The sequence below is a fragment of the Branchiostoma floridae genome, chromosome 2 (assembly GCF_000003815.2).
Source record: "Branchiostoma floridae strain S238N-H82 chromosome 2, Bfl_VNyyK, whole genome shotgun sequence".
NCBI classification, from domain to species: Eukaryota; Metazoa; Chordata; class Leptocardii; order Amphioxiformes; family Branchiostomatidae; genus Branchiostoma; species Branchiostoma floridae.
Genome location: NC_049980.1, coordinates 13847278 through 13860463, shown reverse-complemented (window position 1 = coordinate 13860463; position 13186 = coordinate 13847278). Strand labels below are relative to the sequence as shown.

General features: G+C 41.1%; 1 protein-coding gene across 1 annotated transcript; it reads left to right on the top strand.

The window, feature by feature from the left end:
- Positions 1-84: 84 nt before the first annotated feature.
- LOC118410581 (B-cell lymphoma 3 protein homolog) lies at positions 85-12735 on the top strand. The gene is made up of 7 exons (XM_035812357.1): positions 85-874; positions 4189-4363; positions 8574-8682; positions 8925-9126; positions 9840-9928; positions 10453-10698; positions 11073-12735. Exons 1-7 carry the CDS (start codon positions 463-465, stop codon positions 11301-11303), a joined length of 1464 nt encoding a protein of 487 aa, XP_035668250.1. The 5' UTR covers positions 85-462; the 3' UTR covers positions 11304-12735.
- Positions 12736-13186: the final 451 nt, after the last annotated feature.

Below are 13186 nucleotides of genomic sequence, written 5' to 3'. Positions count from 1 at the left end.
TAGCCTAGATATTGCAAAGTTTGATGATGTAGTATAATACTGGTACATTTGTATTTCTGGAGATCAATACATGTACATGGCACATAAGACTTTATCTAATTTAGGACAATGACTAAGTCCTGGGGTTTATTAGTACAAATGTAATCGATGATATCAGCTGAGTCACATTAAGGCGTTATCTAAGATTGATCATATCTTGCATTTCACAAAACTCCGAAATTTCTCTACGCATGAGTTCAGTAAGGGGAATCCCCCTCGTGCTCTATCGATGTCACGTGACAGACCCGTCCGTCCGTGTGAACTCTGTACACCTGATGCCGCCGGTGTGGAAAAGCAGAGTCTATTTCCGCCTGCCTTTGTACAATCATAGTAAATATACTCTTGGCAAAGGCACACATTTGCCCGACAACCATGTGACGTCACTCACAGGCCGCCCACTGTAACGGTAGGAGCCGTAATAAAATGGACAGTACTACTGCATCATACCACCAACATTTGTCAGCCGGACTTCCCCCTGCCCCGTGCCGGGAACCCCCTACTTGTAGCGACCGTCCCGTCGCGTGCCCAGTTCGTGTTCGCCCACTACAGGTTGTTTCCAGCTACTCCTTCACCACGTCGACGAGCACTTCGACCAACAACATGACAATCTCCGGACCCCCCGTATTTCCTGAAGGGCTTACCATTGCCAGACGACGGCTACACCACAGCGAGAACGTCAAACTCCCGCCGAAAAAGCGACGACACTTTGAACCGTCCTCCGAGACAGATGTAAGGAATAAGTTAAGTGTAAAACCCAGCTATGACAATACCTCAACGGACAAACCTACGACTTTGGGGGCCAAGGAAGAGGAGGTGCCACAAACTTGTTCGCAAGGTAAGACCATTGATATGTTCCAACTGTCCTATTTTTGTCGAAGAACAAATAACAAACCAAGTTGATCGGTAAACGTTTATAAAAAAATCATGTATGTACACTGTTGTACTGCTATTCATAGAAAACAAAATTAAGGATTATTCACAAGTTCATCGCCTTGTAGAAATCATTGTATAGGTAAATGCTTACACACACACATTAACGTTATGGCGTGTGCCCGTTGAAATGTTAAATTTACACCAGAGCAAAGTTTATTTGTTAGCACAGTGTATGCAAGGTGTAACAGTAGCAATGCATATGTTTCTTTTCGTTTAATATATTCACGGGCTTTCACCATATTAGATCATATTAGCAGCAGAATTTGCGTTGGATCTAAAGTTTGGTCGTTCTTTTACGGACATGTATCTTCCTTTTTTTTCAATTAAACGCCAGAACTACCTACCCTAAATTTCAGATTTTCATTGTTGTTTTATTTTTTTAGGGGGGGGGGGGGCTGTTGTAGTGGTGGTGTCCTGGTATGGTGGTATTTAGTCGTATCGATGTCCAATCTGCCCTTATTTCCCTTGTACGGGGTGTGGAAAATCAAATTACTAAGCACTTACAAGGGGGCATTCCTACTGTCATGTACGAAACCATACCGTGAGTCATCAAATATTGTAGACTTACTTATCGAAATCGAAACTCAGATGTCGAAGGTTATTCTCTTGATATCGATAATCTCCAAGCAGAAGCTTGGTTTGGACGCATTTCTTGGCAACTATGATAGGGCTTTCTATGTTGCCATTTTTGGGGGGTCCGAAAGCCCGATAAAGACGTCTGGGAGTAAATACAAAACAAGCCATAGGGCATCCTCTTGACCGAACTGGCGATTTCACTGTCGACTGAGTACAAATACTATCGCATTTAGGTTTACAAGCATAACTATAAAGTTATGAACATTGAGTTTTTGTGTTGTGGTTATCCATGACACGGTGACAGTTAGAACATGTTGAGACTAGCCCGTATATTCAGTATGCAAACATGCCAGGGACTTGAGTCATTCCTTAGTGTACTTCGAGTGGGACACCGGCTAAAGTATACGTCGCCAGTTAGTCTTTTTGTGTTCAGCAAGGTGTGCTGTGATTGGGGTGATACGTTCGGCAGTGAGATTTGGGAGTGGCTGAAGACTCACATTTTTGGTACGACTCTGCGTTGTCACACCTAGGGTAGAGTGTTGGGGTGTGTAAAGAAGGTAGAGGTTAGCGGCGAGACTTAACTAAGTCGTAGTAGGTAGTGGGTGGACGAATGGTACAGATTATTAAACATTACACACACACACACACACACACACACACACACACACACACACACACACACACACACATACACACGTGCACACACATACACTGTCACACACAGACACACATATATATGCACACATCAACACAAACCTACACACAGTCATACACACGTGCAAAAACACACTCACAAACACACACACACTTTCACACACACACACACTCACACACACACATATGCACACACACACACACGGTTAGCAGTATCACTCCTACACACACTCCTACTACTCCTACACAAAAAGTATCATATAGAAGCAATTGACGTTGTTACAAAAATTGAATCAACAAAATATTGTATCACACCCAAAAGTATTTCATTTGATACGTCTGGTAGCCTAGTATCACTAACTTAAGTTTGGCAACTACATTCAAGGCTGCCACACTAATGTCACCTAGGCCTCTAACTACTGAATTAGTTTCACTTCTACAACTACACTCTAGCGAATGTAACAGTCAAACTCTGGTTCCTCTGGCCGTGGCGACATACAAGTATGAACATCGCGTGGAAGCCGACAAACTCTAAATATTGTTCTACCTGATTATGGAAAACGACAAGGGGAAATTGAATGTTATTTGTGCAAATTGCCAAACTTTCCATCACACACACCATACTGATTTACAGATACTTTAATCATGTAATATGAAATTTTGTTTGACCCTTTTCTCATGACCTCAATGAAGATTTCAGTTCCTCGAAGAAATAAAACCCCTCACATAATTCTAGTTCCCCGCCTTTCACTGACGCGCACTCTTTCTAAGAATTTGACAAGGAAGCGGTTTAAGTTGGAGCTAATCACTTGTGCAGTGTTAAACATATGTACATACTCTCAAGTCGGCTTGCCTACTGTTAATGTTCCGTAGTTTCCCACAAGTCTTGATTTATGCTATGTATATTACGTTGAACTCAATGAGTTCAACAATATTAAAATATTGTTACTTGCTATGTATTTGATATCTCCAGGTATAGACCTCAACGCTCCGTGATATAGAGGTTTTCTTGTTAGATAGTTAAACCTATTATATTCACCTTTGATGTACACACACATAGGTTATGGTTTTGGTATTCAGTCGAAGAGACAGAGACAATCATATGATTCATTGAATACTATGCATAATGAAATCGGGTCAGGAACTTCAGGTTGCCAACCGGCCAAAGGGATTTTTTTACTATTGAATACTGGTATTTGGCTTTTGTTGGTAAATAATCCCCAAGCAATCATGCCGGTTTCACAAGAAATAATCGATGTAATACCGTCTTTTTAAAACTTTTGCAGACATATAGTTCTTACACTCGTTTTTATGTGTAGATTTTATATAGCATTACATGCTGTCACCAAGTCCCTTGTACGCTTGTTGGCACAGCTTGCGCCTTGCAGCAAAGAACGCACGGGCTTGCTTGGTGATTTTTTTCTTTCAATAAGGTAACGTTACATGGTAAAATATTAAAACTTAATAAGTAGTAATTTGACATGTAATTTACTACTGATAGATACAATGTGACTTTTTGGGGGGAGCCCATATTGCGCATCAGGAAACACCTTCTTCTACTTCCGAGTCATTTCCTGTTTATACATTGTACACGTGTGACCTTCGGAATACTTGCGGTTTTCAATCCCTTACGTGCGGGAACCCCCTTCCGCACACGGCAGCTGTGGTGAAACCGACAGCTAACAATCACTCAGCTGACTGGGGGGATTCCCGAGTGCTTGTCAGAGAAAAGGCGCACGTGTCACACGTACCAGATGACGTCCTGAAATGTTAAATCAATGCGTCCGGATTCCCCCTCCCCCAGTTTGTGTATAAAGAAAGCCATGCGTGGCATCTCAGTCATTCCGTCGGCGATGTCCGAATCTGTAGCTTCGTCACTGCCAAGAACAATGCCGACCCATTGCTTACCGTATGAGGATATCCCTACACTTAACTACCCAAACTATCCGTACTTCCACCAACAGTGGGCTCTGTTTTATCCAACAGAAGGCTGCCAGCAAGCGAGTCCCACACCCGGTCCCGCGATCCACAGTCTCCCACAGGTGCCGGTTCCTGTGACAAGTCTCCCTAGGCCTGTACCGAACTTCGCGGACCCACGTCTGGGCGTCTTCACGACAGCGGAGATACAGCAACTTTCTTGGCAAGACGAAGATGGCGATACGTAAGTTTTGAATGATACATTTGTTCTAACCAAGGAGGTTTGATAAAATAGGTTTTAGGATAGGTTTGATAAAACCTCCTTGTTCTAACTATGTTTTAAATTTATCCAAACTCTAGAGGCAGAAGTCTTTTTCTAAAGGAACCATTATATTTTCTTTTTCTTTCATAGCCATTACAAAACATGCATTTTTGCCATGGTGGTTTGTTTTCTTGCCTAATATTTCAGATGTTAGTCGTCTTGGTGACCATATCATCTGGAGCTTGCCGGTGTCTTCGGTCGGCTTTAAAGATAAGCTGTTAGAAAAAATGGTATATATGCTTAGTAGGTCTGGGGCAAGTATTAAGACTCCTAGGCTGGCCCATAGAAACTGATTACCAGGCAAGGTAGTGTATTAGATAGTAGCCTAATCCTGATCAAAGCTATAAGAACGCAAACAAGCGCGTAACATAACAGTTATGGAAATTCGCCGTTTCTGATCGAGATTATTGGACTCTTATCAATCCGAAAGATTGATAATTTTAGCAGGAAGTGTCCAGCGTGGCGTGAGTCTCTATGTACCTCAAATCTTAAGTTATCCCGATGACTCAGTTAGCTTGGACATTACGCGGTTTCTTCCCTGGAAGTGACCGGAAGTCCATTGTGCAACAGGTTGTTTCACTGGGTCAAAGTTCAGACTGACAGGTGTTACGCAATGGAAACGACGTTTTGACGTCGGATCAGGTGTTATTGACAAGATCGGTTTTATTGTTTCTGTTGTGGCAAGGCTTTTGGCATGATCCAAATCTACACGTCGTCATTAAATAAAACTGTGTATCAGCTGTGGAGTATGCAATTTGAAACTTTATGTTTAAAATATGCAACTATTCCAACAATTTTCGCCATGGCATGATCATCTACATCTAAAAATTTCCCGAAATTTTCAACGAGTTTGTCAAGCTGTTAAAAAATGGGAACACTTTGAAGTAGACTTGAATAGCCACTCGCTAACTGGCCATGGTGACCCAAGACATGGTGTATGCCAAGTGGGCCGAGACAAGTCACGGACACTCTCCATTGAGCAAACGCTATGTTCAAAGGGAAACGAAAGGGAAGAGGAAAAATCTCTTAAGTGCCGTTTTGAATGCTTCTTTTGTTCGAAAGCGAAGAGAATTATTAGTGTTGGACAGAACTCTTTTCTTAGTGCTATCCAGATTATTTAAAGCAAACCTGTTCGCATACTTCCCTTATTTACATAATATTAACAATGGGGTACGCTTTGCCGGAATGTCGTTTCTGTTCCTAAAAACGTTCGAAATTCAGAACAAAAATCAACGTTTCTGAGATATTCTTAGTCGTCGGTTCCTTGAATATTGATATGTTTTAGCTTTAGAACTTCAGTATTGAATATATGATTATCTAACAACTATTATCTATTATCTACAGATGAACATGTTTCCCTTGAAAGTAGAAGTATGCCTTAGTAAACAATAATGCACAAGAACGCAGTTTTAAAGAAGCTTTCAACATCAGGTAACGCAAATTATCTAATTCTACTTCCGTATTCTTTTCCTTTCAGCCTTATCCACGTGTGTCACAATGTTTTGGTACCAGTTCTGTATATTACGTTTCTAACAGTACGGGTGGTCCCGCTTTAGTTACAACAGTGGTTCCGTCTCATCCAGGAAAGAAGTCATACCATGTGATACGTGGTACGTGACATCTCACTCGTCATGCACACGTTGTGTCGTGCACGTAATGACATTTCACGAGACTTAGGAAGTAAGATATCGATGTCTACAGAATAAAATAAGAGGTAGTTCCCATTCAGTGAAGTAAAATGTTCACCACCTTGGTAGGACACTGGAGGTGTAGCTGCTATTTTCGGATGTATAGATGTACATGTATGTATGGGTGGTCGTGGTTAGGAATTGTAATACCGATTTTTTGACGACGCCTCAGGGGAGTCGTCAAGTGGTATATATTGCATTCAGTCTGCAAAAATTCTAGGAATTGCACAGGCATTTTTCCAAGAATGCTAGTACTCTACAGTATGCTGGGTATGCAAGTCCCCCCCCCCCAAATCTGTTCCAGATGTATCTCTGGTATGCAATGGTGGAATGTAGGTCACACTGGCTCCCTGGAGGAATTTGTCCTTTGAAACTACTAGTAGTGTTAAGACAGGGAAACTCTGCACAATAGATCACGTTGTCTTGGTTGTTATGCTATGTTATGTTATGTTATGTTATGAAGGATACATTTTCTTTTCTAGAGCTTGTTCAAGCCACACGCCACAGGCAGACAGGAAATACTTCTGTAGTGCTCAGCTGTAGGTTTAGGTCACTGGCAGACCATTGTGCTGTACCGGGGATAGTACATTTCTGCTGGCTGTAGGTTTATGTTACAGGTGGGCTAGTATATTGTGCCAGGGATAGTGCGACAGGGAAGTTCCAGTCTATTTCTGATTTGAGCTGTATTGTTGTACCCTCAATCGTCGTCATGGCAATAATACATTTTTATTGCCAGTCTTGTTTTAAAAGACGGAAACTTGGGCATTGTTTTTAGACTTTGCCAGCAAATCGACCGTATGTTCCAAATTAAATAGACCCGCGTTAGACTGAAACGTTCTGTATTAGACACGATTTGTGATACTTTTATATGTATATATGTTTTGACATGTTTTGACCTGTACTTAGCTCGGTTGAGCAAAACTGTACAATACAGTCTTTATTCAATTAAGGACAAGAAAAACTAAAAGGAAGGAGTTGCCTTTCGGTACCAAGAGGTTCGCCTACGACAGAAACCTAAGGACGGACACAACGCATAATACCACTATTGATCAACCATACCCGATACGCGGTACAGAACAGAGTTTGATAATTAATTCCCTAAGGTTTTCCCATCGCCTTGATGATTAGCCGCATGGACTCATCCGCTTGTTCCGCTTTCAGGGTAAAGCTTTGTGGAAACAACCGTAAGGACACTCACCTATGCCCCAGTTTTATTTTCTACCAAAGAGAGGATCAGAAAAATAAAGCACATGACGTAAATCTAGTAGCATTAAAAAATAGAAAAATTAAATAGTCTCTTTGGACGTATATAGATAGAAATGATATTTTTTACAAGTTAGTATTGTAATGATGTGAGGCGACTTAAGCGCTGTTAGATAACTGTCAAAACCGGTAGGTACAAGAAAGTAGCGCACATGACGTCTATTCAATAGTATTAGAAAATAGAAAATGAAATAGTCTCTTTGGACGTTCGTCTCATAGATTGAAATGAGATTTTTTTTCACATGGGAGGCCCAAACCAGTAGATACAAGAATGTCTATCCACGTGAGTCTAGTTATGTTGATTTAACTTTATTTTTAGTACCTTTTCTATGCTACGGTATACATAGTCTTATAGCTATATCATCACAATATCTCTTCCTGGAAGTGGTGCTGAAATGGACGTGTTCCTTTCCGGGAAATGCCAACAATCGGAAACAGTACCAGGCGCGTCATGGTCCGGTTTCTTGATTTAAACCATACAAACAATGATGCATTGTTCTCTTATGATATATCTGTTTCCTTTTCCTTTTCACAACTTGTATGGACGCGGAAACAAAAACAGAAAAGTTTTTTTTCTTAACAGTTGACTGATGAAGTAATCAATTAAATGTGGTTTTATATCAGTTGGTTCAATGTATTTATTGGGGGTTGGGGTTGGTGGTGGGGCGACTACTCTCTCTTGGTAGCCAGGGGCTCAATTGCGAGGAGATTACAATAGGCGGGGCTAATTTGCAAGTGTCTGGGGCTAGCTGCCATTCGGCGCCACACAGGTGGCATTTATACGACAGCAATTACCCCAGGCGCGGCCAAGGGTCGTAGGTTTTGAACGTGTCTGGGGTATGGCTCTCCCCATACACGGGACCTCCATTTAACGTCCTATCTGAGGGACGGCCTTAGCCGAAGGTAGTTACTCATTTAAGGCGAGAATTAGTGCTCAACCACAAGAGATAGAAAAGGGACAATATTAAAGCGCTACAGGTCCAGGTAAAACTGTGAGTATAGCACAACAGATGCAGTGGAAAATTAATTACATTTCATTTGTAAATGCTCTCATCACAAGACTGAAAGAAACAGGCTTTCCGAAATTGTTACCACGATCTCTCTGATCTAGAAAACATAAAATGTACGTGTATCCGTTAAAGAGACATGATATTTGATGATTGACATGCCGTAATTTACAGACCTCTACACATCGCAGTGGCCCAGGCTAACGTCCCCCTGACAGAAAGGTACCTGACACTGCTGGCCATGGCACATAGAAACATCGATACCTATAACAACCTCAGACAGGTATGGGGCTATCATATGTACTAGCACTTTAATAGATTATGTCACTGTTTAGTTACCTTCACCATGTTGATAGCAGTGAAGTTTTTGAGGATAACCTTATTGTACTAGCATCAGATGTACAGATGTCCTATAAAAATATACTCGCTTCAAAAACGTACCATTCGTATCCATTCTTTCGTTTTTTCGTTGTCTTATATAGAAATTCTATTCATCAGCCTTTTCTCTCGTCATTCTCTGCGCAGACTCCACTGCACCTGGCTGTCATAACAGACCAGTGGCCCCTGGTGCGCATGCTTGTTTTGAGTGGCGCATGTGCAGACGTGCAGGACCGTCACGGACACACAGCGGTGCACCTGTCGTGTCAGTCCGCCAGCACGGCTTGTTTACACACCATCATCACCTGCTGTCAGCACGGACTGGACCTGGAGCTCAGGAATTACGGTGGTAGGAAACGTGCTCTATGCCCGCATGCCTAAATTTTCGTAGAGTTTCTTTGCATTTCAGTTGCCGAAATGAAACTTCCTTTATCATTCACGTAAAAGTTTGGTCATTTCTGAAAACAGCGTATGTCATCTTTAAATCAATTGTCTACTGTATGCCATTTTGTGGGACAAATTAGCAATGGGTCGTTTCGCCTAATCCGCAAGTAAAACTGTATGTCATTGACTTAACTTGACTTAACTTTAATTGGATCTACAATTAGCTTGACATTGCTGACTACGCTGAGATATGCCCAAATTTTGCGTAATTGCCTTCCTTGAATTTAGTGCATACGTAGGTTTTTTTCTTGGACCTCCCCACCCCGCAGTTTTTCCTATATAACAGGTTAACGGAACTGACATAACACTACGGGCTGTTAGGTTTAGGTTTAAACATAAACTGATTAGGGATAAACATAAACTTTATTGACGCACCAAAAAGTACCACGACTTCCGTAAGCTTAACTACAAACTATAAGATGGACGCAAGAAATTAATCAAAATTTCACTTACTGGGCAAAAAAATTTAAAAATCCGTAAATGTAATGTTACTATTACGTAGGGACGTAGGGCTAGTTTCAGTGGGATAAAGTTGCTTTGTGCCTTTCCTTGTAGTGATTGGAGGTTCATAATATAGGAGAAGATATCTTATTATCATTTGTCTTTTGTCCCTTGCAGGCCTGACACCGCTACACGTGGCCGTGAACACAGGGAACCAAGATGCCGTTATGCTACTGGTGGACAGCGGCGCCGATGTGGATGCAACGGTAGGTGGAGGGTTTGGGTATGCTTAGGGTTCCAAGAGATCAGAATATAGAGCTCTGAAAAATCGTAAGGGTTATAGGAAGATGCCACTATCTACAAAGCACGTTCGAATGGGATAAGGTAATGTAATGTATACATTTAACTTAAAAAAGGTTTGTTGTGTTTGTTCATTTTCTTGCGTGTCGTTTGTTATTTGCTACGTCTAGGATGCTGACAGGACGTTACGTCAAAGGTCCCAGGAGGATGTTCGCAGCTTCGGTTATCTCATTTCCTGTCTTTAATTTCCTGTTGTATTGCTGTCGGTTGATAAGATCAAATAAAAAAATGCATCAGCAAGAAATTGGCAATATTGAATAAAACAAGGAAGTCATAGAAACTGTAAACATTGCACGAAGTTATGATGCTATGCGGCCTTTGATATCTCTACAGAGATTACGAGCAGATGTTGAAACATTGGGAAGTCATGGTGATTATATTTTGTCTTCGGTTTCCATGTACTTATGATTTTCTCCTGCCGTATCTCCAGGACGGTAAGAGCGGCAGAACGGCGCTGTTTCACGCCGTGGAGAGGGACCAGGAGGACATGGTGCTGTATCTGCTCCGCGCAGGCGCCAAGGTGAACGCGCAGTGTTACGCGGGAAACACCCCCCTGCACGCCGCCAGTGGACGGGGCCAGCAGAACATGGTCAAACTGCTCATCAAGCACGGGGCGGACATCGGCGTCAAGAACTGTCACAACGACACGCCGCTGGCCGTGGTCAAGACAAGAGTGGTCAGTGTTTCTCACAGATCTTCAGAAATACTGATAAACCCATAATGTATGTGCTAGTCGTATGGATATTGTATGTGTACAGGGACACATGAGTATGACTTTACCCTAATAAAATGAAATAAAATAAAGAAACGAAAGAAAATGACTTACATCAAGACCTAAATGTTGTCCCTCGGTCTGTAATTTGTGTCATTGGGTTTAATACTGGGTATATCTACACATTTACTGTATACAACGTTAAGTATCAAACATCATATAATTTTTCATGGTGTCATACAACAGTTTCATAAAACGTTGTGTATGTTGAAGAAATATAGACACATTTGAGGTAAGTTTGATTTAAGACATGACAACCTTACTGTTTTACTTCACAGATCAGTCAGATGATGAGAGGTAGATACAAGCCTCCACTCAGATCGGCCGCCGCCTCACCACCTGCGGATGCAAAGGCAACCTTGTCTCGCAGTGTGGCGCTATTGAAAGGCGAGTCAGCTTCACCGGTACCAAGCACCACCTGTGGGAGTCCCCATCCTTCCGAGCATTCAGCACCTTCACCAGAGGAAACCTCACAATGTCAGAGATCGTCGCCTGGGCTTGGACGATAGCTGTCTTTTAAACGTCTGCAGGATAGATATTATACACTTACCTTTACTGTTCTATACGAATATGGGGTATAACGTTTCAACCAAATCGGATTTCATATTGAAGTGTGATTTGGATACACCTCAGAGATCGTTACCAGGGCTTAGACGATAGCTGTCTTTTAACCATCCTCAGGATAGTTCTTATACACTCACATTTAATGATATCATATCTTAATATGGGGTATGACTAAGAATTGCTCACTATATATAACAAGTATCAATCAAATCGGATTTCATATTGAAGTGTGATTTGAATACAACGACGTATGCAAAAACATTGTGTGAGAAAAGGTATACACATTTCATTCTACCTCAACACACCTGCTCTTTACCTTTGTATTCTTATAGACCGCCAAGCTAAGGATGTCTTTGATTTTTACATAGAATGATTCCGAGTGCACAATGAACGGTCACCATCTTGGATCCAACATGGTCATCGATGTGACGTCATGTGCAAAACGCCTATCTACCCATACAGAACCTAAGTAACTACAGTAACTGTGTTCTTTATTTGGTATTTATTTAGAATCTAATGATTATCTAGGATTCTTACTGCCATTTTAAGTGTCTGATGTGTTGGTTTGTTGGAGTAGAGCAGACTGCTTGACGGTTTTCCCTTCAAACTGTTTTCAACCACACAATGTGATATATGTCATATTATGTGTTGAGATGGTATTTTTAACCGCACAATGTAATGTATGTGTTGAGATGGATGAATTTTATTGTTCCACAATCGTACAAGGTACAATATATGCAAAATTTTGAAGATATTATAGCTCCGTTAAATATTTCTCTCATATTTCTTCTTTAAAGTAATTGATTAAGGAAATAATTGATTTTGGTTAATTGATTATGCACAAAAGGTTCACAGAATGTATTCCATTAATGTCTAAATTTATCAGAAAATTAACAACTAAGGCCATGGAATGTCCTGAATAGTAGACACGAAACGTTTCTACTGCAGTACCAGGCAAAGCCGCTAGAAAGACCACAAATTTGTCTTTCAAAAACCTACTCAATTACCAAATATACTCACGACTCATCCATAGATCACTAAGAATATAATGACCGCACTGCCAATCTATGCCGCAAGGTGACGCTACTGTAAAGATTCAAGACTAGGCCGGTTGTCTTTGGGGTCAAGTACGCTTTAATCAAGCCAGAATCATGTTTATGTGGTTAAACAGACAAGGTATTTGATACCTGATAGTCTAAATGTCTGATACAGTTGTACCGATATCATAGTTGCTGTCTTTATCATACCTTATTTTATTGTTTTTTGATAACACGATCCTTGTTCGATAACAACTCAACGTATGTGTTTTGAGAAACTCCCAGCTGATACAGTTCTTGAAAAGGAATTTTCAAATAAAACCTTGATGGTTATTCATAATTTTGTAGTCTTTGAGTCACTGCAAAACTCCTATAGTAAAAACTGCTCATATTTGATAATATTTGGATATTCAAGCTTCAACACACATTCACAGTAGATTATTGATATCTTATATGGATTAGAAAGTTGGGATATGATACAGACTTTGCACATAGAGTGACGCTTTCTTTTCAGTCCAAACCAATCGGTTGATTAGATGTCGAAGTTCACAGTAGTGCTGCACTTGTAGTACGGGATTTATCCACAGCCATGGCGCCAGTTGGGTGTGTATGCCCTGAAAACACCATTAAATCATGTGGAGTACGTATTTATCACACCCAATGTCCCATGACGATGGAAACTCGCGATTGCAAAGATCAGCTCCTCAGGAGTATTTCATCTCTTTGAGATGATGTATATGATGTATATTTTTCAGTGCCACTTTTTCGCGGCGCTTCCATCACGTAAATGA

Coding starts and splice junctions, on each gene's coding strand:
- LOC118410581 (XM_035812357.1), top strand. CDS start 463: ATGGACAGTACTACTGCATCATACCACCAACATTTGTCAGCCGGACTT. Junction 875..4,188: donor GCCACAAACTTGTTCGCAAG/GTAAGACCATTG, acceptor TTTATCCAACAG/AAGGCTGCCAGCAAGCGAGT. Junction 10,699..11,072: donor CCGTGGTCAAGACAAGAGTG/GTCAGTGTTTCT, acceptor TTTACTTCACAG/ATCAGTCAGATGATGAGAGG.